General features: G+C 46.0%; 1 protein-coding gene across 8 annotated transcripts in view; it reads right to left on the bottom strand.

Moving 5' to 3' along the window:
• Positions 1-6312: 6312 nt before the first annotated feature.
• The window catches only part of MED12L (mediator complex subunit 12L), a 324835-nt gene continuing 303202 nt past the window's right edge, over positions 6313-27945 (bottom strand). For all 8 annotated transcript variants that reach the window (XM_053305817.1, XM_053305821.1, XM_053305823.1 and 5 more), the window contains 2 exons: positions 12014-12095; positions 6313-9519 (listed from right to left, as the gene is read on the bottom strand). In XM_053305817.1, coding sequence (XP_053161792.1) covers positions 9467-9519; positions 12014-12095 — 135 coding nt within the window. In that variant the 3' untranslated portion in view covers positions 6313-9466. The remainder of the gene's footprint in view (positions 9520-12013; positions 12096-27945) is intronic.

The raw sequence follows: 27945 nt of genomic DNA, 5'->3' as shown, positions 1-27945 counted from the left end.
TTACAACAATGATGTGGTTTTATTTGTTTGTTTTGCATTTTTAAACCACTTTTTAGGTGAAGATCCTAAAATTGCTTACAAAAAAATTAAAAGAACAACATATCAAGCCAGATGTTTGCATCTTTACATGGGCCTTAGTCTCACTTCTTTCTTCTCTCCTTCCCTCAGAGCAAGATGGTCCCTGGTCTCTCTGTGGTGGCAGTTGGGGGCGGGAAGGGCCACTTCAGTTGAAACATGGTAGCTGGATAGTGACAGCTTCCCAGCCGGCCTGTCTGTCTGTCTCTTCTCCCCTCCCCTCCCCTCCGAGCTATATGGTCCCTGGTCACTCTGTAATTTGCTACCGCTGTAGGGACACACAGGGACACCTTAACGGCAGAGTTGGTGATGTCATCCACCCCGATCCAAGATGACAGTTGCGTGGCCATTTGAGGTGAAAATGGGTTAACTTGTGGACCATCTAACTGAGCTGAACCAAATTTGGTACAGTTGTAGTATAGGGACCCATCAATGGTGTAGTTAGTGATGATGTCATCCACCAGTTCAAGATGGCAGACGCATGAATGTTTGAGGCACAAGTGAGCAAACTTGTGAAGCACCTAACTGATTTGAACCAAATTTGGAACAGTTTTAGGGACACACAGGGACTCCTCAATGGCTTCATTTGTCACCCACCCCATTCAAGATAGCTGACGCATGAACGTTTGAGGCATAACTGTGCTAACTTATGAACTGCTTAACTGATTTGAATCAAATTTGCTACAGGTGTAGGGACACATAGGGACAGCTCAAGGGTGTAGTTTGTAATGTGATCCACACCAATTCAAGATAGAAGACACGTGAATGTTTGAGGTGCAAGTGGACTAACTTGTGGACCACCCAACCAATTTGGACCAAATTTGGTGCAGTTGTAGTGAGTGACACAAAGGTCCCCCCAATTCAATTCAATTGGGGTCCCACCCCAATTCAAGATGGCAGATATGTGATTGTTTAAGGCTTAAGTGGGCTAAATTGTGACGATGGTAATTATCAATTAAGATTATAGTGAAAGGAAAGTAGGTAGATTAGTTCTTACCAGAACTTGTTATTCATGAAGGAAAAAATTGCATTGCACCTCGAAGACACAGAGTGGGTGACAAATGTAGTCATGAATAATACTGTTCAGACATTTTCAATCCATGGGCACTATCCCCAGGTACAATGCCAATGGGAGCATTCTGACATGCCCCGCCCTCCTTAACTATGCCCTCTCTCTCTACAGATACAGAATCTGTCTGTAGACACAATCAATCTCTGGAAAGCAGAAGACATGGTTAAGGAGCACAATAGGAGAGGGGTGGGATTTGCCAGTGTGTTCTCACTCATGTTGTACCTGGATTGAGAAAACCTGAACAAGGTTTATATTAAGACACAAATACTACAATCCCACTCTAACCCTCAGCATAAGCCACAATCACCAAGACAGGATATAAAATGTTTACAATATTTGTAAGGATTCTGTCTGTTGGTTTTCACAATTTTCTAGTGGAAAAGAATTATGTACCTGTGGTCAGCTAAATATGATCACCCTGAATAATTACCTCAGTATCTATATATATAATTTATCTATATCTATAATTCTCTAAGGCGTACCCATGGCTAATCCCATGTGTGGCTGCTCTCATGAGAGTTTGCGAGCAGCAGCTGAGAGCTGTGAGAGCTGGCGAGGAGGGAGGGAGGGAGACGGAGGAGGAGAGGAGGAGGAGGAGGAGATGCCATTGTAAGCTGTTGAGGACAGATGAGCAGGCAGTGAAAACAGGGCTGCTGGCCTCACGAGGAGGATGAGAGGACAGTGAGGGAGACTGGCTGAGCCCTGAAATGGAAGAGGAGGAAGGGAGAATTAGGAGTGCAGATGTTCTATGCTTGGATCAGCTAGTAATATTTAATACAGAATGTTCTGGTGTGAAGATTTTGAGAGTCTAAAGCAAAAATGACCTGCATTCAACCTTAAATTTAAGTTCTCAGTTCATAGTATAGAAGAACTACAGGTTGCTTACCTTTAACTGGAGTTCTTCTGGTGTTCATCTGTCCAGTGACACGGATGGGGCTTCACGCCTGAGTGAAGAAACCTCTGGAACACTCACAAGCTGATCTTTTTCTGGCTCTTGATAGGTATAGGCCCCTCCCCCTTACACTTTGATCATGTGCTCCACACCCTCCTCCTCCTCAGTCCTAGAGTCTACTGACAAAGGCTCTGCAGTGGGGCAGGCTGGGCGGGTGTTTGACTGAACAGATGACCACCAGAACTCCAGTTATAGGTAAGCAACCTGTAGTTCTTCTAAGTGGTCTCTGTGCATCAACAGATGGGCGCATCACAAGCTCCAGGACTTCGGAGGAAGGAAGCAGAGCCCAAAGACCAGGAAAAGATCCCCAAACCTGTTCCTAAACCAACAAAAGAATAGGCGAGATAGCTGAACACAAAACATTATTTATTGAACCTATGCAACAAGTTCCCAGCAGAAAACAAGAGAGGTCGCAGATAACTTCAGTAGCAAGAATAATGAGTGACTGAAACAATGCTTGCAAAACTGATCTTCCAAAAGCCGCATTATGAAGGACCCTAATGTTCAGAGTGTAATGCCTTATAAAGGATGATGGTGAAGCCCGCATTGCGGCAAGAGCCCCCTGTCAAAGGCCGTAGATGTGGTCACTACCCTGGTAGAGAGAGCTTTCAATGAATCAGGGGGTACCAACCCAGCCAACTGATACACCAGTTTGATGAACAATCTATGCCAAAATGGATTGAGATGATGCCCTCTGGCCCTTACGGGGCAGTCCACAGGCGACAGACAAGGTCGTGGTGGACCTGAAGGATGCTGTGCAGTGGACATAAAAGGCTAGTGCCTGTCTGACATCAGGCGTGCCACCTATGATCTAGATCCATAGATGGGTCAGGGAAGAAAACTGGTAAGAAGATAGCTTGTGATGTATGGAATGTGGAAACCACCTTGGGGAGGAAAGGAATATCAACCCTTAAAACAACATTGTATTAAAACGACAGCAAAGGAGGATCACAACGTATAGCCCTTAACACCCCCACCCTCCTGGCCAACATGACCGCAACCATAAAAATGGTTTTAAGGGTCAGTAACCGCAGGTCACACATCATGGGCTCAAAGGGCTTACCCATGAAAGCAAGTAGGACACACTGGAAGCCCAATGGAGGGGCTACCAAAGGCGCATCCGGGTGGAGATGGGTCAAACCACCCTTAGGGCAAACAAGGAAGAACTCGAGTCAGGGATGATCTGGAAGGCAGAAATCGTAGCCAGGTGGACCCTGGTCGAGGACATGAAGAGTCCAGACTTCTTTAGACATAGTAAGACAGTGAGCCGGGTCTGACAATCAGTGAGACCCAGTTTGGGAAGGGAAGCGGGGAGAGCGGGCTAAGCCCACTTTCCCCGCACACGAGCAGGGCAGGAGCCCTGGGCAGCCGCCCACACGATTGCCGGCTCCATGACGGATCTGGTGGGGGGCTAGGGAGTTTGGGGGCTGCGTGGCCCCTGGAAGCTCCAGTATGCCCTGTGCGAGCGCAGGGCATACTGGAGAGACCCCCGGAGCCGGGAGGCAGCTTTTCACCTCCCCTCCAGGGGTCTACTCATGAGTAGCCATGGTGCGGAGCCACGCCGCAGCTACTCATGATCAGAAAAACCGGGTTTGCGGAGCATTTGCTCCACAAACCCGGTTTAAGGGGAGGGGTACTTAGGTGGGTTAACCGCCGTGAGGCAACCGGGCTCGGCTGTGAGCTCAGTGGCTCCTACGATCATCCAAAATCGGGCTAGGCTTCCCTAGCTCAATTTTGGCTGATCATGGGAATAGCCTCAGTATCCAGACAGCAGCGCAGTGGCAGGATAAAAGCTGCCATGCAACCTTACAAATTCCAAAAATCACCTCCATTTTGCCTTGTACAATGTCACCATAGAAGGTTTCCTGCAAGCTGCACATTCGAATGTTTGGATGAAGGATCTGTTTTTCCTTCAGAGATAGCAATGTTGGCAGGAGGGGGAAACCGGATGAACCAACCACAGGAGAGGTGGAGAAGATGAGGTAACCGAGGGCGGCACAGCCACCAAGTTGTCATCAGGATGTAATTCGCTGCTTCAAGCTCCAATTTCTGAAGGAGCCTTGGGAGAAGAGGGACTGGAGGAAACAGATATAGAAACATCCCCAACCAGGATGTTGTGAAGGCATCACCCGAAACGTCTCTGCTCAGCCCTGCTCTGGAGTAGTAGATTGGCCACTGATAACTGAATTTCTTCCCAAAAGGAGACAGAGGGACCATGTTGTCGTCCTTATCCCAACATTTCAAGTTGGGGATGTCATGGCTGGAAGAGGAAGCACTAGACTCTGGTTCAGAATCTGATGGTGTCTGAAGACTCCAATATCTTCTCTGGAGGCACCAGGCGAATAACATACAAAGCTGTCACTGTCACAGACTTCGCTGTTCGAGCCAGAGCCATGACTGGTTTAGGGTTCTCCACACGACATACTGGAGCAGGGGTTGGCACTAGTTAGGTACACACAAGTGGTTGAGCTATCTGGGATACTCACCATATCGTCCTGCTCCAAACGGCTCCTTGCTTGGGAGGCAACAGGATCCACTCTGTCTATCCAAATTTGGGTGACTGGCAACAGACAGATTATATTCAACATAACTCAGTTCAAGCATATTTGGGGCTAAATAAAAACATATTGAGTTCATATTTGCAGAGCAAGGGTCTGCCATCTATTATATCCAGACGCACCAAGTTAGACAGTCATTGCTAAGTACAGGTGTCCCTCGTTATTCGTGGGGGCAGGGGGACAGTACTCAACTATAGGCATGAATATGGGAACTGTGAATAATGAAACTGTGAGTCAATGGGAAATGGGGAAGGTAGGTTCCTAACAAAAAAGGGGGGGGCAAACAAGAGGGGCAAGAATAAAAGGACAGTGCCTTATTCTCCAGGTCCCCAGCAATGCCCCACTGAAATCCTGAAAATATTCACAATTTTTTTTAAAAAAAATTTAAGAGCCACAAAATGGTTCTCTGCTGGAAAATGTCTGCCAGAAATGACATCAGAAGTCATTTCTGGTTCATTTCTGGCCACTCAAAACTGCAGACAGATGAATTTCACCTTTTTTTCTATGCACGTATAATGAAACTTGGTCTCTAAGACCCAATCGTGGATACATGAAACTGCAGATATGGACTCTGCAGATGAGGGCCACCTGTATACGTAATTGAAAACAGAAACAAGTCCGGCTCGGCTTGTGCTGATACAACACAGTAGCATTCAGTAGAGATGTGTTTTTGTCAACCTGAATCTGTAATCTTTAAGGCACTAGATACATAAAAATATTTGCTGCTCTTAATATATTAAGTAAAGAAATAACCTACTATTAGCTGGCCCTGTGCAGAACATCTGCACCCTAATTCTCTGCCTCTCACCCCTCCCCAGACTATCCAACTCTCTGCTCTGCCTTCCCCATCCTTAAGCCGCCCCTTTTCATCTGGGATGGCAGCGGATGTGGCAAAACCTTCCCCACTCCCTCTACTCCCCCCCCCCCGCTCGCTCTCTCCTGCTCCCTGCTCTCTCCCCCCCACCACTCATGTTCTCCTCACCACCATGCTCCAATCCCACCACTTGCTCTTCCCTGCCCATATACTCCCCCCCACATCCCTCAGCCTCCCCCTCCCTTCCCTAGGGAGAGCAGTATCATGGCAGCCTAGGTTGGCTCCTACTACCAGTCTCCATCATATCACCCTGCCAAGTCTCCTCGCAAGAAGAATGGCCAATTTGGCTAGGAGAGCACACCAATGGCTGGCCTCCATCACCCTGTCAAATCTCCTTGTGAGGAGAACGGCCGAGTTGGGGGCTTCCCTTCTGGCCTGCACAGACCGCCCTCAGTGTGCTCTTCCACCCTGGCCATCTTCCTCATGAGGAGACTCAGCAGGGTGATGGAGGCCACTACTCAATGTCTCTTTTTCTTTCTTCCTTGTTGCCGCTGCCTCCTCGGCCCTCCCTTCCTTCTCCTCTGCAGCTGCCCCTCCATCCCCTGCTCAGCTCTACTCCATGCCTTCTCTCTCCTCTGGACAGCTCTCACGAGATTTGCCACATACCATGGGATGTGCGACATACATCCTAAGGCTTTTAAATATATAGATAGATGTTAGTAAAAACAGAGATGCCTTCAGTTTTGAAGCAAAAGTAGTTGAGTGTATAATCTTGACAAGAAGTTTGGAATGAAAAGTTCTCACGGTTTGCAACTAAGTGTTTTCACAGTGTACACAGCAGTTCACAGAAAATATTTATTACAGTAAAGATTCTGACATCCTATGGGAAGATATAAATGCATTGGCCTGTGCAATGCAAATTTTATTTTACATAATCTGGCTAATTTGCTCGGCAGAGGTTTAATTCACAGTACGCCTTACTGTAATCTCATCACAAGGGAAATGAAAAGTTCATACAGAAAACATGGTAAAATAGTCTCAAGTATTTTTTTTAAATGTCCTACATGATCACGTTCAAAATTTGTGCATCTAAATCTAAAAAGGTATTACAGATTACTCAAATTTCACAAAACAGTAGTAATTTCTTCTGATTATTCTTCACTCGAATATGAGTAAATATCACTTCCACAAAGTTAAAGTAGTTTTCATTTTTATAGTAAATTTGATTAATAATTTACTTGTGCTTTTGAAGCAAATTTATAAATACAGCTGTATTTACACAATAACCAAAGTTTAAACTTTTGAATACCTACCATACAAAGTAACAAGTAATTATATCCATGACTAGGGAACTATGACCTCACAACAGTCCATGAAGGGGTAAACCTGGGTCTGGATTGCACCACTTCAGACTGCAGGTTTGAATGTTCCTTCATATAAAGAAAGGTCTTCTTTCTGAAATATTGGTTAGCTATGGTTGGCAGGTTTGGGTTTTTTTAAGCCGAACTTTGGGTTACGGCCCATTTGACCCACAAGTATACCCCTTAGGTTCTGGCAACCTTACGACACCCTTGGCCAAAAATGGTGGAGGACTTTTTTGGAAGGGTGCAGGCCCACAGAACTTTTTCATGGTTGGGGCTTATCTTTTCTCTTGACAGAAAGTAGTACTGTACTTCTGCAAGTGGTAGCAGCAGCAGTGCTGGAAGCATTGCTGCTCTTCCTGGGAGACAGTTCCTGACAACCATTTGTCTTCTCCTCCAAGTCACCTAATGGCACAGTGGGGAAATGACTTGACTAACAAGCCAGAGGTTGCCCATTCGAATCCCTGCTGGTATATTTCCCAGACTATGGGAAACTCCTATATCAGGCAGCAGAGATACAGGAAGATGCTGAAAGGTATCATCTCATACTGCACGGGAGATGGCAATGGTAAACTCCTCCTGTACTCTACACCAAAGAAAAACTACATGGTTCTGTGGTTGCCAGGAGTCGACATCGACTCGATGGCACACTTTACCTTTGCCAAAGTCACCCAAAATGATGCAGCATCAAGCCAGTTTTTTGTTCCAGGTGCATTCTGGAGTTGTGTGGGGAGGTGGCTCCCTGTACGGAGCCACCCCCACACATACAGGACTGCCATCCCCACCCCCCTGAAAGTCAATTTTTGGAATGACATGCCATTCCAGATGTGTCCTGTGTAGGGAAATGGCAGCTGGCAGGAGCCGACTGCCAGGAAGAGCAATAGAGCTTGAAGAACTGCTACCGCCACCAGCAGCCATTTCCCTTCTGTAAATAAAAAAGGAAGATTCTGTAAAATATTCTGTTAAAAAAAGGTGTTTTCTGTAAATAAAAAAGGGATATTCTGTAAATATTCTGTAAAAAAGGGTATTTTCTGAAAATAAAAAGTTCCATGGGAATTGCACAAAACTGAGTCTTCCTCCCCATACCTCCAAGTCATGACCAAAAATCCACTAAAAATGATTTTGACTCATTTGGGTTACCACTAATGTGTAGGCATATTTTTTCATGAAGCATGCCATCATGTCAACTTTGGCCCACAGTCTGATATGGTGCAGCCTAGCCATAAGCTTACTACTTCATCAGCCTAATGCAAGAACTGTCTATGGGGCAGGTCCAGTGGTGGAGTACCACAGAAATATATAGTTTTCTATATATTTAGTAATTTATATTCCACCCTTCAGTGCTATTACTCCCAGAGCAGTTAAAGCATTTCAGAAAACAATTATTTCTCCACATTCTTAACTGTATTATGAAACCATTTTGGGAAATTGTGTAGAATGCTGGGAAACGTTTACTGAATGGTTTGTTTTTGGCAAACCAATTTTCTGTAACCATTCTGGAATAACCATACATCTAAGTACTAGAAAAAGGCCACCTTGAGTTCGGTTACATGTTGTGGAAGCCCTGATAATATACATCCAGTGGAGCTATGGAAAACAGATTCAAAACCTATGTATTTAATTACTCTGGTCTCTAGTACAGGTATAGGTTGTAACCTTGTGAAAAAATGGGAATACAGAAGCCTCATTGACTTCATGGTGCATGGTGATATTGCACAGGACGGGAGCCTGATATTGGCTTAAATGAGAGCTGCACAACTTCAGCCCTCCTGCAAATGTGGACTACAATTCCCATCATCCTTGACTATTTGCCACTGTAGCTGGTGATGATGGCAGCTGTAGTTCAAAATCAGTTGGAGGCCCAAAACTGTGCAGCCCTGGCTTAAATATTGTGACTTCCCCTGAAGCATCTAATGCCTCTGAGAAAACTCTACAATAATTATTCAGGCTTTGATTACTGATCTGATCCTTTGTACATGCTCTTGCCAGTGAGACTGGCACTGAAAGGAAAATGAAACAAATGTATCACTGTTGTATTGTGGCATTTTCATAGAAACTTTATGAATACAGGTAAGAATCCTCCTTTAGGAACTTTATTAACACAATGAAAGCAAAGGAAAAAATATCAGGAACTTTGAAAACACGTGGTTTCTTTTTTATAAAGTGCTTATGAAAACTACAAACATGTTCAAAATTAAACATGACTGAAATCAATATACATTTTACCAAAAACTAAGAGATGAAAAAATATGCAAAAAGAGGAAGTGCCTTTTTAGTCAGTAGTTTGGTCCAGTGCAGTTCTTAAGAAGAAAAAACCCTTGTTCCTCACAAAAAGAAATTCAGGATTTTTAATCCTCTTGGGGGGCGGGGCGGGGGAAGGTGTTAACACCCTAAAAGCACCAAATCCATATATTCAGTAGCAACAATTTTCTTCATATATTCCTACATAATCCAGATATTTATAATTAGTTAAATGCAAAAAAAAAAAAAATCACCTATTTCTTACATATTCCCATCAGTTGCAGCACAAAGAAATCTGTTAGGGGAGGGACATTTCTAGTAATAACTAGTGCATCAAGTTCTGTTTTCCTATTCTTCAGTGCAAACACTTTGTGTTATTCCCATCTTCCCATTTCAAAAATGTGAAGGGTGACCATACGGGTTCACACCTTGTTGTGGCTGGTTACCTAGGAAGAAGAAGAAAAACTTGTCAGTGTTTATGCTATGCCTAAGAGTTGATGTCCTGTGCAAAGCTGCTAATTGGAGTTACTTAGAAGAAAATGTGCAGAGGACCAAGATACAACTGATTTCAAGTGCAATTTACTTCCAAGGAAAAATGCTTAAGGTTCCTATACATATAGGTGTAGGTAGGTGTAGGTGCATTTACATGCTACCCTTCTCAGAGCAGAGGGTGAAATAGAAATATCAACAAACAAACAAACTTATAGCACATTGAGATGGATATACACACAAGTCATCTTGGGGTTATTTTTTAAAAAATTATATCCCACAGGTTTTTAAATTAGGTTTAATTAGACATTTTAACACAAAAATGTTATTTTTTTCAACATTGTCCAAGTGCTTGATCAACGTTGTCCAAGTAAGAAAAGACCTGGAATTTTTATATGTAAAACAAGTGGTGATAAAAAAAATCTTACTATTTTGCTTGGGTGCCAACTAGTGTTCCCTGTAAGAGGGATTCCCAGATGTTGTTGACTACAACTCCCAGAATCCCCAGCTGCAGTGGCCTTTGGCTGGGAATTATGAGAGTTGTAGTCAACAACACCTGGGAATCCCTCTTACAGGGAACACTGGTGCCAACCTGTTTTAAGATCACAGGCTGAACTCTTCCCAGAACCTGGAGCTTTTGGCTCCATATCAGCTTGACAAGGAAGTTTGCTGATGCCTCTTTTCATCCATTCTCCTCCCCAGCATTCCCCCAGCTCTCCTACCGACCAGAAATTCACTGGGATCCAGGGCCTGCTCCTCTTGTTCCCTGTCTCTCCATGAGTGCTTGCCTTGATCAGCTGCTGCTGTTTACCTACCTACAACTTACATACTGCTCTCAGTTAGTACTGATAGGTTTTCTTTCCTTCCTCTATATAGAGTATCTGGACCTCCTTTCTTTTTAACTCGCATGCTATTGCATGCACATATGCTGAAGCTAGGAAGCGAAAGGTACAATAAAACTGCTCTTATAAGAAGCTGCCTTTCAGGGCTGCTTCCAATGATCGATATATTGTGAGTTCCACGAAAATTCCCACAGTGTGCATGAGAACCCAGGATTCTTGGCAATGCACCAACCTGACACAGAACCCAGGATCATAATCTGGGATCTGAAGTCGGCTTGTCCATGTTGTCCATTGCCAAGCAGAAATTTCTTTTAAAACAACAACAACAACCCTGGGTTCTCATGGCAGGCTCCATAGGAGCACAGGTGCTGTGGGAATGTCAGATTTTCATTAAACTCACATTACACTGATCATGGGAATATGCCCACAGCAGATCAAACCATTGACCCCTCTATTCCACTTCTGTCTGCTCTGAATGACAGCAGCTCCCCACAGTCTCTAACAGGTCGAGACTGTTACACCAGCCCACCCCTATTGAAGGGAGAGGAGAGCTGGTCTTGCGGTAGCAAGCACGACTTGACCCCCTAGCTAAGCAGTGTCCACCCTGGCTGCATATGAATGGGAGACTAGAAGTGTGAGCACTGTAAGCAGGGGCACACCAAGGTAATTTGGGTGCCTTGAATGTCCGGCTTCAAGGCCCGCCCCCCCCCGAGCATGAGCCCCCCCATAACCCCCTTTGGGGGCCCCACTCCACCAAATCTCCACTTTAAAAAATTATTTCCATGGCCAAGGGGTGGCTGCGGTGGGGGAGCGAAGCACCCCACCCCCGCCCCGGCAACGATAGGGACCAGAAGCGATGCTGAGCCTGTCCATTCGGGCCAACATCTTTAACCAACTGCAAGGTGCTCCTGCACAGTTTAGAGATTGTCACAAGCAAGCCCGTGTGGTTAAAGATACGGGCCCGAATGGATGGGCTCAGCGTCGCTCCTGGTCTCCACCGCCACCAGGGGAGGGGGGGAGAAGGACTGCTCCACTCTCCCACCGCAGCCACCCTTCGGCCATGGTGAGAATTTTTAAAAAGCGGAGGTTTGGCAGGGCAGGCTGTGGGGTGGCTGCCAGAGGCCCCCAGCCCTGGCCATTTGGAGCCCTCCCAGACACTGGAGGACTGGACCGGGTCCCCAGGTTCCAGGGGTTAGTGCGCCTCTGACTGTAAGATATTCCACTCAGGGGATGGAGCCGCTCTGGGAAGAGCAGAAGGTTTCAAGTTCCCTCCCTGGCTTCTCCAAGGTAGGTCTGAGCGAGATTCCTGCCTGCAACCTTGGAGAAGCCGCTGCTAGTCTGTGCAAACAATACTGAGCTAGATAGACCAATGGTCTATTTCAGTATATGGCAGCTTTCTATGTTCCAATGAACAAAAGGATGAATGCATGTGGCAATTTTCAGGATTTAGCTCTTCTCACTAATAAAACTCATTCACTTTAGACCCAAACAGACTATGGTCAGATTTATTACTTAAGGGGCAGGGAAATTGGCAGAAAATATGTTCTAAACATGAAAAAAGCCAGCTGCAGACACACAAGATGCCTTTATCTAATTGCTACATACTCACTTGACAGCTGTTTTTGGAGTTGTCTGACGAGAGCAGCTGTCTGCTGTTGCTGTTGTGTCTGCTGCAAGCCTTGCCTTGGAAACTGCAACAGGCAACATCAGAATCAGTTAGCAACACACCTATAGCTGCATCTTACAAGTCAATAGCACTTTTTTACAGGTGTGAGAAGAAAGATGCTGCTCATGAAAGCCACAAGAGAGCCTGCTCATTCTGGCCTTCCCCTTGCACACTACACTTGCACCGGCTCCTTTGCCAGTTGACCATCATCACTCCTTCCCATCTCTTCCTGTTCTGCTCCTGTCTTGTTTTTATATTCTTACTTATCTAATGGAAAATAGAAGTTAGGACTGACATACAGACACACAATGTGCCACTCTAGAACATTCCCAGTGGTGACCCCCTGACATGCTTCTCCCCTCCCCCTGCTGACTTTAGTCTCCTCAGGCTCTGCACTCTCACTCTCTTTCGCCTCCTGTTTCTGCCATTGTGCACACTTTTTCCCTCCCTCCCTCCCTCCCGCCTCTCTCTCTCTCTCTCTCTCCCATCCTGTCTCTAAATCCACTTTCTCTCTGCTGTGTGCCCTATTGCTCTTGTTCTCTCCCCCCCCCCATCATCTCGTGTGCTGCCCCCGCCACCGTCGCCGGGGTCACAGTATGCATGCAGGCGCTCCTTCGCTCACTCTCCCTTATTCCTCCACCTCTGTGGCCTTGACACTCATGCAGTTATGCACTTTGTGGCCTTGGCACCTCCCCTCCTCCTGTTGTCAAGCATGCTCTCTCTCTCTCTCTTCTCCCCCACCCCCCGCCAGCGCTGTGGGCGGGGCACAGTGGGCGGGGCACTGTCCTTGCTCTCCAGTTCCATGGCACGAGCCCTCTAAGCCCCCACTCTATAAATAGTGAAGATCACTGGCCTAGATTCTTCAGTAATTCTGTAAGCCTGTAACCACAAGGACAAATTTTTTAATTAGCAGAAGCTCCCCCCCACCAATGTACAAATAAATATTTGATTTTAAAAGTCTTTCCTTTAGTTCTAATTTTGGCTATAGTTCTCCTCCATTTCTATTAGTTCTATTAGATAATTAGTTCTATCCTAAGAACATCAGGCACAGCTGACGACCCTTGAAGTTAGTCAAGTTAGCTGCGACTAATTTAAATTAATGAGATTTAGGAATTCAAACTTTGTTGGGATATAATCCAGTGAAACATCTTAATAAACTACTGATATGAAAAAATGGCCCACCCTTGTGACTGTAGCAGAGAGAGTAAGAACTGGCAACTCAGAGAGAGGGCAGATTTAGCTCAGGGACCAAAAAGCTACAAACTTCCTATTGCAACTAACCACCACTCCCAAAGAAACCCCCCCCCCCCCGTAAAGAAACCCCACCAGAGTATGAAACTTGGAGATCTATCTTCAGCTGAGAATGTATGGAAAATATAAAAGTATCAGTTATGCACATCAGGCTCCTTAGAAATATTATAAAGCCGTTAACACAGAAAAAATTCTGTAGCCAGATTGGCTCAGATCAGATGTGGTGAATTGTCCACAGGTAGCCATGCTAAAATCATATGCCATGTAAAGGATGATGATGATGATCCACTAACAATGAGCTTTATATGTGCAATATTGGTACAGCTATGACTTATCTGATGCTTTGTGTCTGAACCACATATATGGCCAACAATCTGAACAATGCTAGCATTGGAACACCACATGTATGGCAGAGATATAGGGAAACATTAGGACCAAGTCCTAAAAACTCCTTTCAATGTTTACTCAGAGGATAATTGATCTCTTTGGAATTGGTCTTTCAAGTAGTTTTTAGCAGCTAGGGTTGTACATGACACTTGCCTGGAAGTTAGTCCAGCTAATAATATTTTCCATACTTCCAGACAGCAAATTATATATTCACATTCCTCTAGACTGAGCAATAACAGGGAAACCTTTAAATACTGGAATCACGGGTGCTGTGTGTGATGAAGCTCAAAAGGATGAGGCACCTACTCAAAATCTGCAAACACAGCATTATTTCAGTTATACTGCCAAAAATCTTTTAAAGGAATCCAAGAAAAATACAAACAGTGTTGCTAAAACTAGGCTTGAAAATAAAACTAAGATCTATGGTAACATGGATTCCCACAGGTGGAGACTGATATCCACAGTCTCTCTCTTTATTCCAGCTGATCCCCCTTACATGGTTATTAGGGTTGTGCAAAGCTTCAGAGGCTGAACCAGTTCTGAATCAAATCAGCCCAACTGGCTCAGAACAAAAGCACTGTCCTGTCCAGTTCAGATCAAATCAAATCAAATCATGGTCAGTTTGGAACTAGACTGGACTCCGAAACCTCCCCATTCTTCTCCCTTGTGCTCACCTTAGCAGGAGAGGCAAGATGCCTCTGGTGGCAATGCACAGCTTCTATTTTAAATGGAGTCTAGCGAAAAGGGCTTAAAAACAAAAGAAACCTGGGGAAAGCTTGTGGTTTCTTGGATGTTGTAATCTTTTCAGAGGCATCAGCCATAAAGAAGCCTCTCAAAAACATATTTCTCAAGAAACCATGAACATTTCCTAGGATTGTAGGGCTTTAAAACCTCTTCTTGGACTCCAGCTGCAACAAAAGTTGCATGTTGCAGCTGCTGCTCTCTTGGCACTGGGAAAGACTTGCCTCTTCTGCAGCTTTGTAAGCTAAGGTCAGGGAGGCAACCACAGCCTTGGCTCTAAACCAGAGATTGGAATGGGGGGCAGGGCTCGAAGAACTGAGGCAGGCTCTGGATCAAATCTGCTCTGCTTCACATACCCCTAAAAATAATCTATGGCACTTTCCAATTGGTTAAGAGCCTGTAGCTGAGTGGTAGAGAACATGCTTTGCACATGCAGGATCCTGGTTCAGTGCCTGGCATCTCTAAGCAGAATTGGGAAACGACCCTGTTTGAAACCCTGGAGAGTCATAGCCAGTCTGTGTAGACTATACAAAGCTAGATGGACCAAGGGACACAAGTAGATTCGTGTGTTGTCTATGAAAAGTGCATATAAAGAAGAACAGGGAAGCCTTTATGGATACTCTATGCATATCCACTGCAGTCAAACTGAGCCACAAAAGTTCTAGTCCTGCTGGGCAAAACAGACCAGCCAGTAGGGATGTGCACAAAAGCAAAAATCCCGGATCGGTTCGAATTCAAACTAAATTTGAACTGAACCGGGAGGCTTAGGCTTGATTGAGCTGCCCTCTGTTCCAGTCTGACCACCAATCCCCCCAAGGCTGTTTGCAAACTGGCTCGAGAGGCATACATGTAAAGGGGAATCTGGCAAGGATTCCCCTTTACAAGTAGGGATTTGGCAGCAGTAATTGGGCGGGGGGGGGGGAGGAATGAAAAATGCTTTTCAATCTTCGCCAGAAAGAAATTGCGGTGGGTGGGTAGAGATGTAAACATGTCGCATCTCTTTACCTGTAAGCAAGAACGCAAGCCGATGGAGGCAGCAGGCAGGATGGCGGGGATGACAGCGATTGTGCCTAGCAATCTGCTGCCCATCACGCTGCCCATTGCGGCAGGGGATGGTGGCCATGACGGGGGATGGCAGCCATGGCAGGAATGGCGATGAGGTCTCCTCCAGCTGCGCCTCCTGCCTCCCAAACGCAGGATCGGCCATGCCTACAGCTGGCTTCGGGCTTCTGTGCAAGCACAACTTCCATTACAGTGAAGTCTGGGCCTGTGCAGAGACCCCAAATGGCTCAACACAGGCCAGGACCTCACTGTAATGGAGGTTGCACTGGCACAGAGGCCTGAAGCTGGCCACAGGCATGGTCGGCCCTAAATTTGGGAGGCGGGAGGCAGGGCTGGAGTAGCTCGTTACTGCAGCTGCCATTCCCCGCCACAGCTGCCACCCACCCACCCCCCGCCAATGGGCAGCGCGATTGGCGGTCGATCACTGCCATCCAGGCCTCTGCCATCCAGGCTTGCATTCTTGCTTACTGGTAAAGAGATGAAACATGTTTACATCCCTGCCTCCCTGGCCGGGGTTTCTTTCTGACAAAGATTTAAAAGCCTTTTCTTCCCCCACCCCCACCCCCACCCGAATTACTGCTGCCACATCCCTACTTGTAAATCCTTGTTGGATTCCCCTTCACAAGTATGCCCCTCAAGCCGGCTTGTGAGTCGGGGCTGTGAACTCGCCGTGTCTTGGCTCTAGGCTGTACTGGTCCATTTTACAGGGGGCTGGTTCAACTGGAGGGCAAACCTTCAAAACTGCCCAACTGGACCTCGAGCCTGTTCACACATTCCTATCAGATTCTTCCATGGATATTTGTGGGTCTTGTGGCAAGTGGATCTCATGGCAAAATTTCACAATAAAACAGTTATGCAAAAGACACATTGCTCTTCTGTATACAGTTTTATTGTCTAATTTATGCGACAAGGATATGAATAAGAATACAGTTTTGGTGAGTCTAATTGGCAGGAAACACCCCTAATTGCAGAAATTCTACTACCACCTTACCTTTGTAACACAAAGCTCTTGCTGCATTATGCCTTTTCTGAAGGACTTAATGAGAACCTGATGATACTATGTTTTGGCTATATGACTAAGAATAGATTTTTTAAAAAATAGTTTAACAATAAATTTATGACACTGACCTCAATTCGATTAGAGGCTCATACACAAATGTTTAAAAAAATTCAGCCTGCCAAGAAAATTTTTTTTTAAGTATATGGCCAACAACTCTGACCTGACAAATGGAAAAATGGCCTAATCATCTTTCCCATATGTGACTCCCATAAATCTAATATAAAAATTTGTTTTATCATTCTTGAGCATTAAATATTTCTCTTGATAACTTGAGAACTGCATTTTCCATTGCTGGGTGTAGATCAATAGCAATGCTGATGCAATAACTTAATGGAAAAATAGCATTTTATTATTTTATGACAGTCCAAAAATGATAATGTCCAATATATTTATACAAAAACACCTGTACATGTGCAGACTGTAGAGCATTCTGGCTTGTCTTGCTGCTGATATTTAGACAGTTATAAACCTGTTAACATTTCAGGGTGAATAACGACAGCTTGTTTATCTGTAACTTTGGTTCTTCATGGTTATCTGTGCCTTATACCAGAAGACTTCTTAGGTCCAGAATGGTGTGTGACCCCCCCATCTGTCTTTGGTACTGTGAAGTAAGGGGAGTAATATCCTGGGCCTACAGTAGGAGGCACCGGTTTGATGGCATCCTTCTCCAAGAGGGAGGCAACTTCCCTCTGCACAGTCCTTGTGGGTCTGGTGGTGGTGGTGGAAAACTACAGGTTGCTAACCTGTAACTTTGGTTCTTCTAGTGGTCATCTGAACTTTTACACCAATGGGCTATGCGCCTGCGCAGAGACCTCGTCAGGACCTAACAAGCTCATTTATCCTGCTTTGGGCAGGAACCCCAGCCCCAGCTGCTATATGCAGCTTCGCCACTCCTCTTCCCCTCAGTCATGGAATCCGCCTTCAGGAGACCCCGCAGGGAGGACGGGAGGGCATGTAAAAGTACAGATGACCACTAGAAGAACCAAAGTTACAGGTAAGCAACCTGTAATTCTTTGACAAGATCTCTGTCTTTTACACTAATGGGTGCATAACAAGCTAGCACCCAAGGAGGAGGGAATGAATAGAAGCAATATGTAATCTGTCATAAGTATTTATTTCAGAAACAAGTACAGCAACTGAAAATGGATTGCAGGACACTCCCGCCAAATACAGCATCATTTCGTGACCTGGCATCAATAGCATAATGGTGAATAAATGAGTGGGGCAAAGTCCAAGTAGCCACCTGACAGATAGCATCCAATGGGACTGCCCAATCAAAGGCAACAGAGGCTGCTACGGATGTGACCGAGTGGGCCTTAACTGGAACAGGTAACTGTTTATGAGCCAATTTATAACAGAGCTCAACTGTCGACACAATCCACCTAGACATGGATTGAGCAGAAACTTGGAGACCTCTATGGGGCCCATCATAGAGAACAAACAGTGAGGGAGTTTTCCTCCATTCAGCAGATCTCTAAACATATAAAGATAACACCCTTTTAACATCCAAGCAATGCAGTCTATGCTGAGCATCAGAAGAAGGGTTCTGGAAGAATACGGGCAGTGTGAGAGGCTGAGAACGATGGAACGTAGAGACCATCTTAGGAAGGAAATGGACATTAGGTTTGAGCACAACCTTGTCTTTGTGAATTTGAAGGTAAGGTAAATCAGCCCTAAGGGCCCACAATTCACTCACCCTCCTGGAGGAGGTAATGGCCACCAGAAAGGCAACTTTCCAAGGAAGGAAATGGGGTTCAGTGGAGGCCAAAGGTTCAAAGGGAGACTGTAACAAGCCGGCCAAAACCACAGACAGATCTCAGGCCGGTGCCATAACAGGATCGTCTGGGAAAACATGTGACAGACCCTTCAGGAAACTTTTTACCAATGGGTCTTTAAACCATGAGGGCCAGGAAGATGGGGAATGAGCCACAATGGCAGCCAAGTGCACCCTAAGGGTTTTAGACCAGACTCCTTAAGTGAAAGTAGATAATTACAGACATCTTGTACAAATGGATTAAACACATCAAATTTATGCAAGATGACAAATGAAGAGAAGCGAGTCCTTATGGTCATAAGATCTCCACGTGAACTTCTTCCTAGCTGCCACCAAAATGTCCTTTAGTCTCAGAGGAAGTTGCCAGGATCTTCCAGGCCGTCAGATGCAGGGGCTGAACATCCGGGTGGAGCACCTGGCCCACCTCCTGCAACAGCAGGTTCAGCAGAGCGGGGAGATTTATCCAAGTCACCGCCATCCACTTCAGAGATGGAAACCAAGGCCTCCTGGGCCACCAAGGAGCTATCAGGATGGCCCTGGTCCAATCCAGCCTCAGTTTGTTCAGCACCCTCTGAATGAGGGGGAATGGAGGAAACAAGTACATCAGAGGGCCCATCCAGTCCAGGATGGAGGCATTGCCCAGAGAGCTCTCTCCTTCCCATCCCCTGGAGCAATAGAGGGCACACTGAACATTGTCCCTGGAAGTGAACAGGTCCAGAGTCGGAACACCCCATTTTGCAAATATGTTCCTGAGAACTCTGCAGTCCAGGGTCCACTCGTGGGAGACCGTTGACATCTGCCTCAACACATCCACCTGAACCCAGTATGTAGGCTGCATGAACTATGCACCAGTGCCAAAGGTCCATCAACAGAAATAGCAGAATCCTTGAAGGTGTGCCACCCTGTCGATTGACATAGGCTTTTGCCATCATATTGTCCGTTTGGACCATCACCAAGTGAACGGCAATTACTGGCAAGAACTCTTTGAGGGTGTTGAATATGGCCAGCAACTGCAGTTAGTTGATGTGCCAGGTCCTTTCCCTGGGCAACCAATGTCCGCTCAGGTGAAAATCGTCCAAGTGTGACCCCCAACCGAGTTCCGACACATCAGTTGTGATCACCCACTGAGACCAAGGAGTTTGAAATGGGGTGCCGAAATTCAGAAGACGGACCTCGGTCCACCAAGTCGCAGCCACCTACACCCACCAAGGGGGCGTGTGCTCCAAATGTGCTTGATCCCAAAGAGGATTAAATAAGTCCAAGAACCACCTTTGAATGGCACGCATCCAAAGATGCGCCAAAGGCAGCATGTAAGTGGTGGCCACCATGTGCCCCAACAAGCACCGACTGCATAGTCTGCGACCTCACTGCCAGAAATTTGGAGGCCAATCCCCAGAGAGTACGTATACATTCGTCCAGAACGAAGACTTTCTCCACGGTCATATTGAAAATCAGGCCTATGAAGTGTATCATGCGGGCGGGTTCCAACTGAGATTTTTTGAAATTGATTTGGAAGCCCAAACCCTGCAGGGACGACTCCCAGGTCATCCAGAACTGTTTGTCTGGTATTTGCAAGGATGAGACAATTGTCCAATATGGTAGGACATGCAGACCCTTTTCCTGTAGGAAAGCCACCACCAGGGCCAGACGTTTCATAAAAACCCCGGGAGCCAGCATGAGACCAAGTGGCAAGGCCTTAACAGACAGGGGATCCCCCTATCTGAAAGCATAGGAAGCGTCGGTGCTGAGGACAGATTGAGACACGCGTCCTTCAAATCTAGGGAGACCATCCACATGTCCTTTTCTAGGATTTCCAGTATTGTCGGTATCAACAGCATCCGAAAACGCTTGTAGACCAAGTGTCTGTTCAGGACCCTGAGGTCCAGTATCGGACACTGACTTCCGTCCGGTTTCAGCATGATAAAGTAACAGAAATAGAAGCCAGGACTCTCCGGATTCATGACAGGTTCTATCACATTCTTTGACAAGAGAGTGGAGACCTCCTAGGCCAGTTCCGGAGTACTCGCAATCCTTGACACGGGTGGTGTCCCCTTGAACTCGAGGGCGTAATTCAGATGTATGACCATGAGGACCCATTGGTCTGTGGTCACCTCGTCCCATTTGGTTGAGAATGGGGCCAGGTGAGTCCAAAAGGTCTGTGAGTCATTGTTCTTCGGGAAAGCACTCAGGCACTGTTTTTGGAAGACAGGTTTGTTAGATTGGAGGCCTGGCTTGTATCTGGGCTGGTACTTGTTGCCACAAAATGAACACTCAGAAGGAGATTGCTGTTGAGACAGGGCCTTCTGTTGATAAGGGGACCACCAGGAAGGCTTCTGCTGCTTAGGTGTCAGCGAAGAATAGGATATGGACCTTGCCGTACTCTGCAACTTCAGAACCTTCTGAAGCGTGCCATCAGTCTGTTCTGCAAACGGGCTAGAACCTTTGAAGGGGAGGTCCTCGACTCTAGCGCGGGCCTCGTAGGTCAGTTCAGAGGAACGCAACCAGGCTGCCTGAGAGCCACCGACATAGCCATCACCTTGGCCACACATTCCACCGAATGCCTGGCCGAGTAGAGTTCCTGTTTGCTAACTTGAATTGCTTCCTGAAGGAATGCCTTAACCGGATCGCACTTGTCTTGCGGCAGCAGATCCAAAAAGGGGGCCACTTTCTCCCACAGAAAGTGGTTATATCGGGCATTGTAGTCCTGATAGTTGGCTACAATTTAGGTGGAGAGCTGAGGCTGAACAAAGCCTTCTCCCCAAGGAGTCCTGTTTTCTGCCCTCCTTGTCACTCGGAACCGACAGGCTGTGACTTCTAGACTCCTGTAGGGATGCTTCTACGATGATGAAATTAGGGGCAGGATGATTCTTCAAGAAAGCTGTCTCATCCTGTAATTGTACCCTATAAAAATTCTCCACACACCTATTAGGTTGGGACAGAGTCGCCGGTTTCTTCCAATGCTCCCGCATGACCCCCAACAAAACCGAGTTAAGGGGTAAGGCCACTGGTACCTTGGCCTCCACATCTATAAGACCGAACAAAGGGTCCAATTCCCCCTTCTGTTGGGTACTGATACCGACGCCATGTGTGCCACATATGAGGAATATTGTTTGAATTCCTCTGATGGAGAAACAGGCTTGGAATCAGACCGTATGTCCTGGGGAGAAGAGCCCTGGGAAACACCCTCCAAGTCCGGGGAGCTAGCGACACTCTCACATTCCAATTCAGGAGGAGCTGACAAGCCTAGGGCCGCAGCCAGCGAGAACGCAGGGAGTTCGGGCTTATTTCTATCGGTCGGTACCGAGGCAGAAAGCAATGCTGTCAGCGCCTGGACCGATATCGAGGCTTGCTGTGGAACAGGAGCCCTGGGGGCTCAATTCAATCTCGAGGAGAGCGTTGTGGTGAGCAGGAATGTGGTCTCCCTTCGGAATGAGAGAGGGGTTCACGCCAGTCTCCAGCAGTCCCCGGTTCCCCATACTCAGGACAATCATGGCACCAAGGGCCGTATTGAGGCCAAACATAATCTGGGTAGTCCAAACGAGAGTCTTGCTGGTAGCAATCATAAGAACCTGAGTCCCAATGCAAAGCTTAATAAGAGGGTGCCACCTCATCCAAAGGAGAGCGGTGCTCCGATACACAATATCAGTCTGTGTAAAGCGATTCTTGACAATCTCAGTCCCGATTGCGTCTATAGCCCGAGGAACGATCTTCAGATTCCCAGCGGGAGCTTTGATTGCCAGGAGAGGGGTGCTCCTGACGGCAGTGAATGGGTGAATGATGCCGCGGCAGCCATAACGCATCCTCTGGAACAGGCCTGCCCGGCAAATATGCTTCGCTTCCCAGTGAAACACAGTCCTGCTCATCCATCACCACTGATAGTTCTCTAGATGGGTGCGCACAATCCAGAGCCAATTCCAACAATTTCCTGGTTAGAGGAGAATCCAACTTAGGTTTCTTGGCCGAAGGGCCCTCCGACATAGAAACCAAGGGCATCTTTTTCTTCTTTGGAATGGGGGAAGATGTTGACCCACTGGTAAATCATGGAACAACTTCTGCTTCTGCATCTTCTTAGGCTTCAATACTGAAGGGGTTGGAGACCAATCCGGTGTCATGGACTGCAGCGGGGCACTCAGTAGTGTTGAGGGAATGACAACAGGAGGCGTCGAGACTAATACCTAGACCAAGTTTTCGGCTCCTACGGAGGCGGATTCAGAGTGGTCCGACTGAACTGAAGAAGCCATTTTCATTTACTTCTTCAAAGATAAAGCTTCCGAGGAATGGACAGCCAGGTCCCACAGGGCTGTGTGCAGGCGAGAAGCCCTATTCTTTCGAGCCTGCTTCGTAAACTTCTGGCAGTGAAGATAGGTCTTGACAATGTGAGATTCCCCCAGGCATAAGAGACACTTGGTATGAGTATTGGGGAAAAGGATCTTAGATCTGCAATGAACACACTTCTTGAAGTTTGCCTGGCATAAATGCCAAAGGCCGGCCAGCCACCGTACCCTGTCCCAGCCAGGATCTGGGCTCCGGAGAAGGGAAAAACCCGCCAACAAACATTAAGAATGAAAAATGCAACTATGTGAAATAAGAATAAAAAAGAAATAAAAGAAAACAGGGAAAATAAAAGGGGATACACACTGATCCTACTCATTGCTGAGCTGCAGATTCCACAATGTTGACTGAAGCGTGGACGACGAAAGACTGAGGGGATGAGGAGTGGTGCAGCCGCATACAGTGGCTAGGGGCGGGGTTCCCGCCCAAAGCAAGAAAATTGAGCTTGTTAGGTCCTGATGAGGTCTCTGCGCAGGCTCATAGCCCACTGATGTAAAAGACAGAGACCACGTCAAAGAATTCTAGGGCGTAGCCGATCCAGATAATTGTGAGGACCTAATAGTCTAGCATTATGTCTTCCCAGGCTGGTAGGGAAGGGGATTGGCGGGTGCTGATACGGGTCAAGACTGGAGAGTCATTGTTTCTTGGGGAAAGAAGACTGAGGGCACTGTTTCTGTAGGGAAGGTTTGTTGTATGAGAATTGTTGCTTCCATCCATATTGGGGGTACTTTTGGGGGCAAAATGACCAGCCTGAGGGATAATATTTCACATTTTTGGCAAGCTGGAGGTGGTCTAGACCAGCAATTAGATCTTTGGGTACAAGTTGGCTGTATTTGGTGGCTCATAGAGTGGGCTATATTATGTCATTTCTGTACCTGAGGTCTCACCTGTCTTTTTTCCATATAGAGCATCGCCATCAAACAGAAGATTTTCAATGCGTGCGCGTGCCCCAAGAACGAGGTTGGATTATCTAAACCAGGCATGTCAGCAGATGGCGATGGAAGTTGCCATGACTTTTGAGACACACTCTGGATTCTCTTATATTGAGCAGGGGGAGTGCAACTGGACCCATCCAACCCCAGCACAGCATCCCTCAAGTGGCTGTTTCTGGTGTCAACCTTATGTTTCTTTTTAGACTATGAGCGCTTTGGGGACAGGACTATCTTATTTATGTATTGAAGAGGTTGTGTATAAATTGGTTTGGTTGAAGAGGTTGTGTATAAATTTGGTTGTGTATAAATATTCATAGTACTAGTTGGTACTGAAGCATCGAGGTCGAAGGACCAACATTGAGGTCGAAGGACTATAGGCTCAGTAGGCAACTTCAGGAGTATGCTATGTCCTAACTGTTTGGCCTGGGTAGCTGCTGAATGCATGGTGACTACTGTCATGGTTGGCTTGGGAGTTTCCGTCCAAGACATCTGAATAGTTGGTGCAACAATGGCTTTAGATGACAGCAAAACCTGTTCCCACAACCACGGACGGAGCCTTGAAGCCCAGTTCTTACAGGATTATTTGGTAAAATTTAAACCGTGACTGCATGAGTCAGTCACATATGATTTGCCCAGGTAAGATAAGCACTGGCTGTGAATGCCAGAAGATGGTAACTTTGTGGCACAGCAGGTACACCTATAAAAAGTGACCTTGGAGGCCATACACCACTGAAGGTGGTGGTTTGTGAGATCCCTGAGGAAATGGAGGGGGGGGACGGGACGGGACAAAACACAAAACAAAGAGAAGACGTATCTGGAGAATAAAGAAAAATAATAAGAATAAATGAAATAAAAGGAACTTAACTGAATATGGTTTTTTGTGGTGTGTGTGTGTGTGTGTCTGGCATAAGCATGGAGTGATTAGAAGAGATGTCAGTCTGTCAGGGGATGAAGTAAGTCTGAGGAGGGTGAGGCTTGCACATGCACACGGGGTGGGGTTTCCAACTAAATTTAATAGATGTTTGGAATGTTCTGAAGTTGGGTCTCTGTAAAGGTGCAATGCCCTCTGGTCTAAGGCACAGATGACCATCTGTCAAGACAATCTGTCTTCTGGAAGAAGAAATTGGTTAATCTTGTGGTATGCAGGCATAGCAGCATTACAGGTTCACAGCCCGTAAAAAAACCAACAGATATGCACTAGAGAAAAGGGATGGAGAATCAAGAGACTATATTGTGAGAATGATGTTGCTTAGTTTACTTACATCATGTTAAAAGGCTATATGCAGTGCTGGCTGGCATGGGTAGACAGCTGCTAGGAATTCAGGAGGACCCACTGCCAACCCCAACTCACTTGTACCGAAGCCAACACCAGCCATTGAGGCTCCTAGTCACCACTGCCACTTAATCATTCATATGGGCAGATGAGTGATAAGGACCACTGGTGGCTAAAAGCAGCCACTGTTATTGCTCACTTGCCTGCTCACTCCCCAGTAGCACCTCAAACGGGTGGTCAGTGGCAGCAAGCAACACCATCACCACCTGCCCTCTCTCTGGAAGGAGAGAAGGAGGGGACAGAAGAACTAGCTGTGGTTGTGACAGTATGCCTTGCACGAAGGGAGGGTAACAGACTGCAATGATGGACCCAAATGAGCCAGGAGAGGCTTCCACAGTAATGCAACATTTTTCATTGGGGGTGCAGAGACCAACACTGGGGAGGCAGGAGGGTTGCGGATAGGTCACCATAAAGGGGGTTTCTGCTAAGAGGTTTTGATAGGTAATACTGACCCCCTCAAAAAACCACATCTTTGCATTTTAGTTCGGAACTTGAACTGAAAAACTGACATGTTCCAATAAGAAGAGAGATCCACACATGAACGACCACTTATATGCAAAACCAATACATAGTTTATATCTTAATCCATTCATTCTGTTTTACTACTTTTCCGGAAATTGGAGTAGTATTGTGGGAACAATAGGAAAAAAGAACAAGGTCACAGAAGCCTTTGTTCAATAAATGAACATTACCTCCCTTCCATTTCCTAAGGGGGTAACTGCTACAAAAATTGAGATTTTACTGCTGCTGTATGGTTTTGCAGGCATGCAAAAGGGTCCATGCACACAAATAATAATAATTAATTATTATTATTATTATTATTATTATTATTATTATTATTAAGTGGCTCAAGACAGGCAACGAAGAAAGAAATAGAGGGTTTAATACTGGCTGCACAAGAACAGGCACTGAGAACAAATGCATTAAGAGCAAAAGTAGAATAATCAACAACAAATATAAAGTGCCGCCTTTGTAAAGAAGCAGATGAAACCATGGACCACCTAATCAGCTGTTGTAAAAAGATTGCAAAGACTGACTACAAACAAAGGCATGACGAAGTAGCAGGGATGATACACTGAGACATCTGCAAAAAATACAAGCTACCTGTAGCCAAACATTGGTGGGGCCATAAAATTGAAAAAGTAGTAGAAAATGAAGATGCAAAAATATTATGGGACTTCCGACTACAAACAGACAAACATCTGCCACACAATATACCAGATATAACTGTAGTTTGAGAAGAAAGAAAAACAAGTCAAAATATTTGACATAGCAATACCAGGTGACAGCAGAATAGAAGAAAAAGAAATAGAAAAGAAAAAGAAAAAAAAGAGCTACAAATTGAAATTGAAAGGCTGTGGCAGAAAAAGACCAAAATAATCCCAGTAGTAATTGGCGCCCTAGGTGCAATTCCAAAACATCTTGAAGAGCACCTCAACACCATAGGGGCCACAGAAATCACCATCAGCCAATTACAAAAAGCAACTTTACTGGGAACAGCCTATATTCTGTGACGATATCTATAACAGCAGCAACAACATTGACAATAAAATTCAGCCATCCCAGGTCCTTGGGAAGGACTCGATGTCTGGATAAAACAAACCAGTCAATAACACTTGTCTGACTGTGTAAATAAGAAATAATAATAAAACAAGATCAGAGCATACTTCAGAGAGAGAAACAATAAGATTGTTCACACTTTTTCTCTTGTAATTGTTAAATGTGTTCACATTTGCTTTGTATGATCAATTAACTTTCCACTACCCCACACCCTTTGGAAGGCTAAACAGTATTTTTAAAAGCGGAAGGTTTAAAGTTTCTGAAAAGTTAGGAATTTGAGTATTAAATGGAAATTTCACTTGGGGAAGCATTGCCTCCATTTGCCTCCCTGTCACAACACCCTTGAACTAGGGGTGTGCACAGAACCGGCTGGTCTGGTTTGATTCTAGTCTGAACTGGACCCGAACCAGACCAGGCCAGATCAGTATGGCACCCCCTTGAACCCACCCACCCCCGATTTGGGGCGGGGGGTTCCGCAAGCTTAAAAAAATCTTTTTAATTTCCCTCCAAAAACTTATGTCCTCCTGGGGATTTGTCCGAGGTGGGGGTGAGGGTGTCCACAGAGGTTCCCCCTCCCCCCACTGACCCCCCTTAGTCAAATAATCATCCATTCAGCCAGTTTTGGGCCTTACACCCAGCGCAGTGGCCATTTTGGAGGCTGCCCCGCCTGCGCAATGAGCCCCTGCATGGCCTGGGTCATGCCAGGCAACACAGAGGCCCACTGGGCAGGTGCGGCGGCCTCCGAAATGGCTGCCATGCCAGGGGAAGGCTAAAAAACAGCTGAACAATGGCTGAATGGCCGATTTCTTTTACTAATGGAGGCCGGCAGGGGGAGGGAGAACCTCCGCAGACTCCCCACCACCTTGGACAACTCCCCCAGAGTGGGTAGGTTTGGAGGGGAAATTAAAAAAAAATTTAAAAGCCCACGAACCCCCAAACTTGCTGGGGGTGGGTGGATTCGGTCCAACGTTGAACTTGTTTGCACATCCCTACCTTGAACTTCAGTGTGGGTCAGGCAAAATATGCTCTTAGGGGGAGAGCAGAAGACAGCAAGTAGCAGTCCTACAGGATTTCTGGTTGGGAGAATTAAGCTCAAAAGATTCTAAGGGTTGGGTAAACTATATGACAGAATCATTTTGTAATTCTACTTATTTTCCTTCCCAATTAATAAGAGTATTTTGGCAATCAAAACACTTCCACTGTGTTGCAAATATTTTTCCTCTTAAGACCTAATCTCTAATTTGCTGTACTGAAAGAGTCAGTCAGGGACTTGAACAGGGGCAACTGGGACTGTTATACCCCCAAGCTCTTCCACTGACCTTGCACAGATGCAAAGCCCCTGACACAAAGTATACTAGTAGGCCAGTTAAAAACATAGACATCAGATTCACAATTGAGGAACTAAGATGCAAGTCCAGAGTAAGTGAAAACATAATTTAGCCT

The sequence above is a fragment of the Hemicordylus capensis genome, chromosome 3, assembly GCF_027244095.1.
Source record: "Hemicordylus capensis ecotype Gifberg chromosome 3, rHemCap1.1.pri, whole genome shotgun sequence".
NCBI lineage: Eukaryota > Metazoa > Chordata > Lepidosauria > Squamata > Cordylidae > Hemicordylus > Hemicordylus capensis.
Note: the sequence above shows the minus strand (reverse complement) of the source record. Positions and strands in the feature narration are given on the sequence as shown.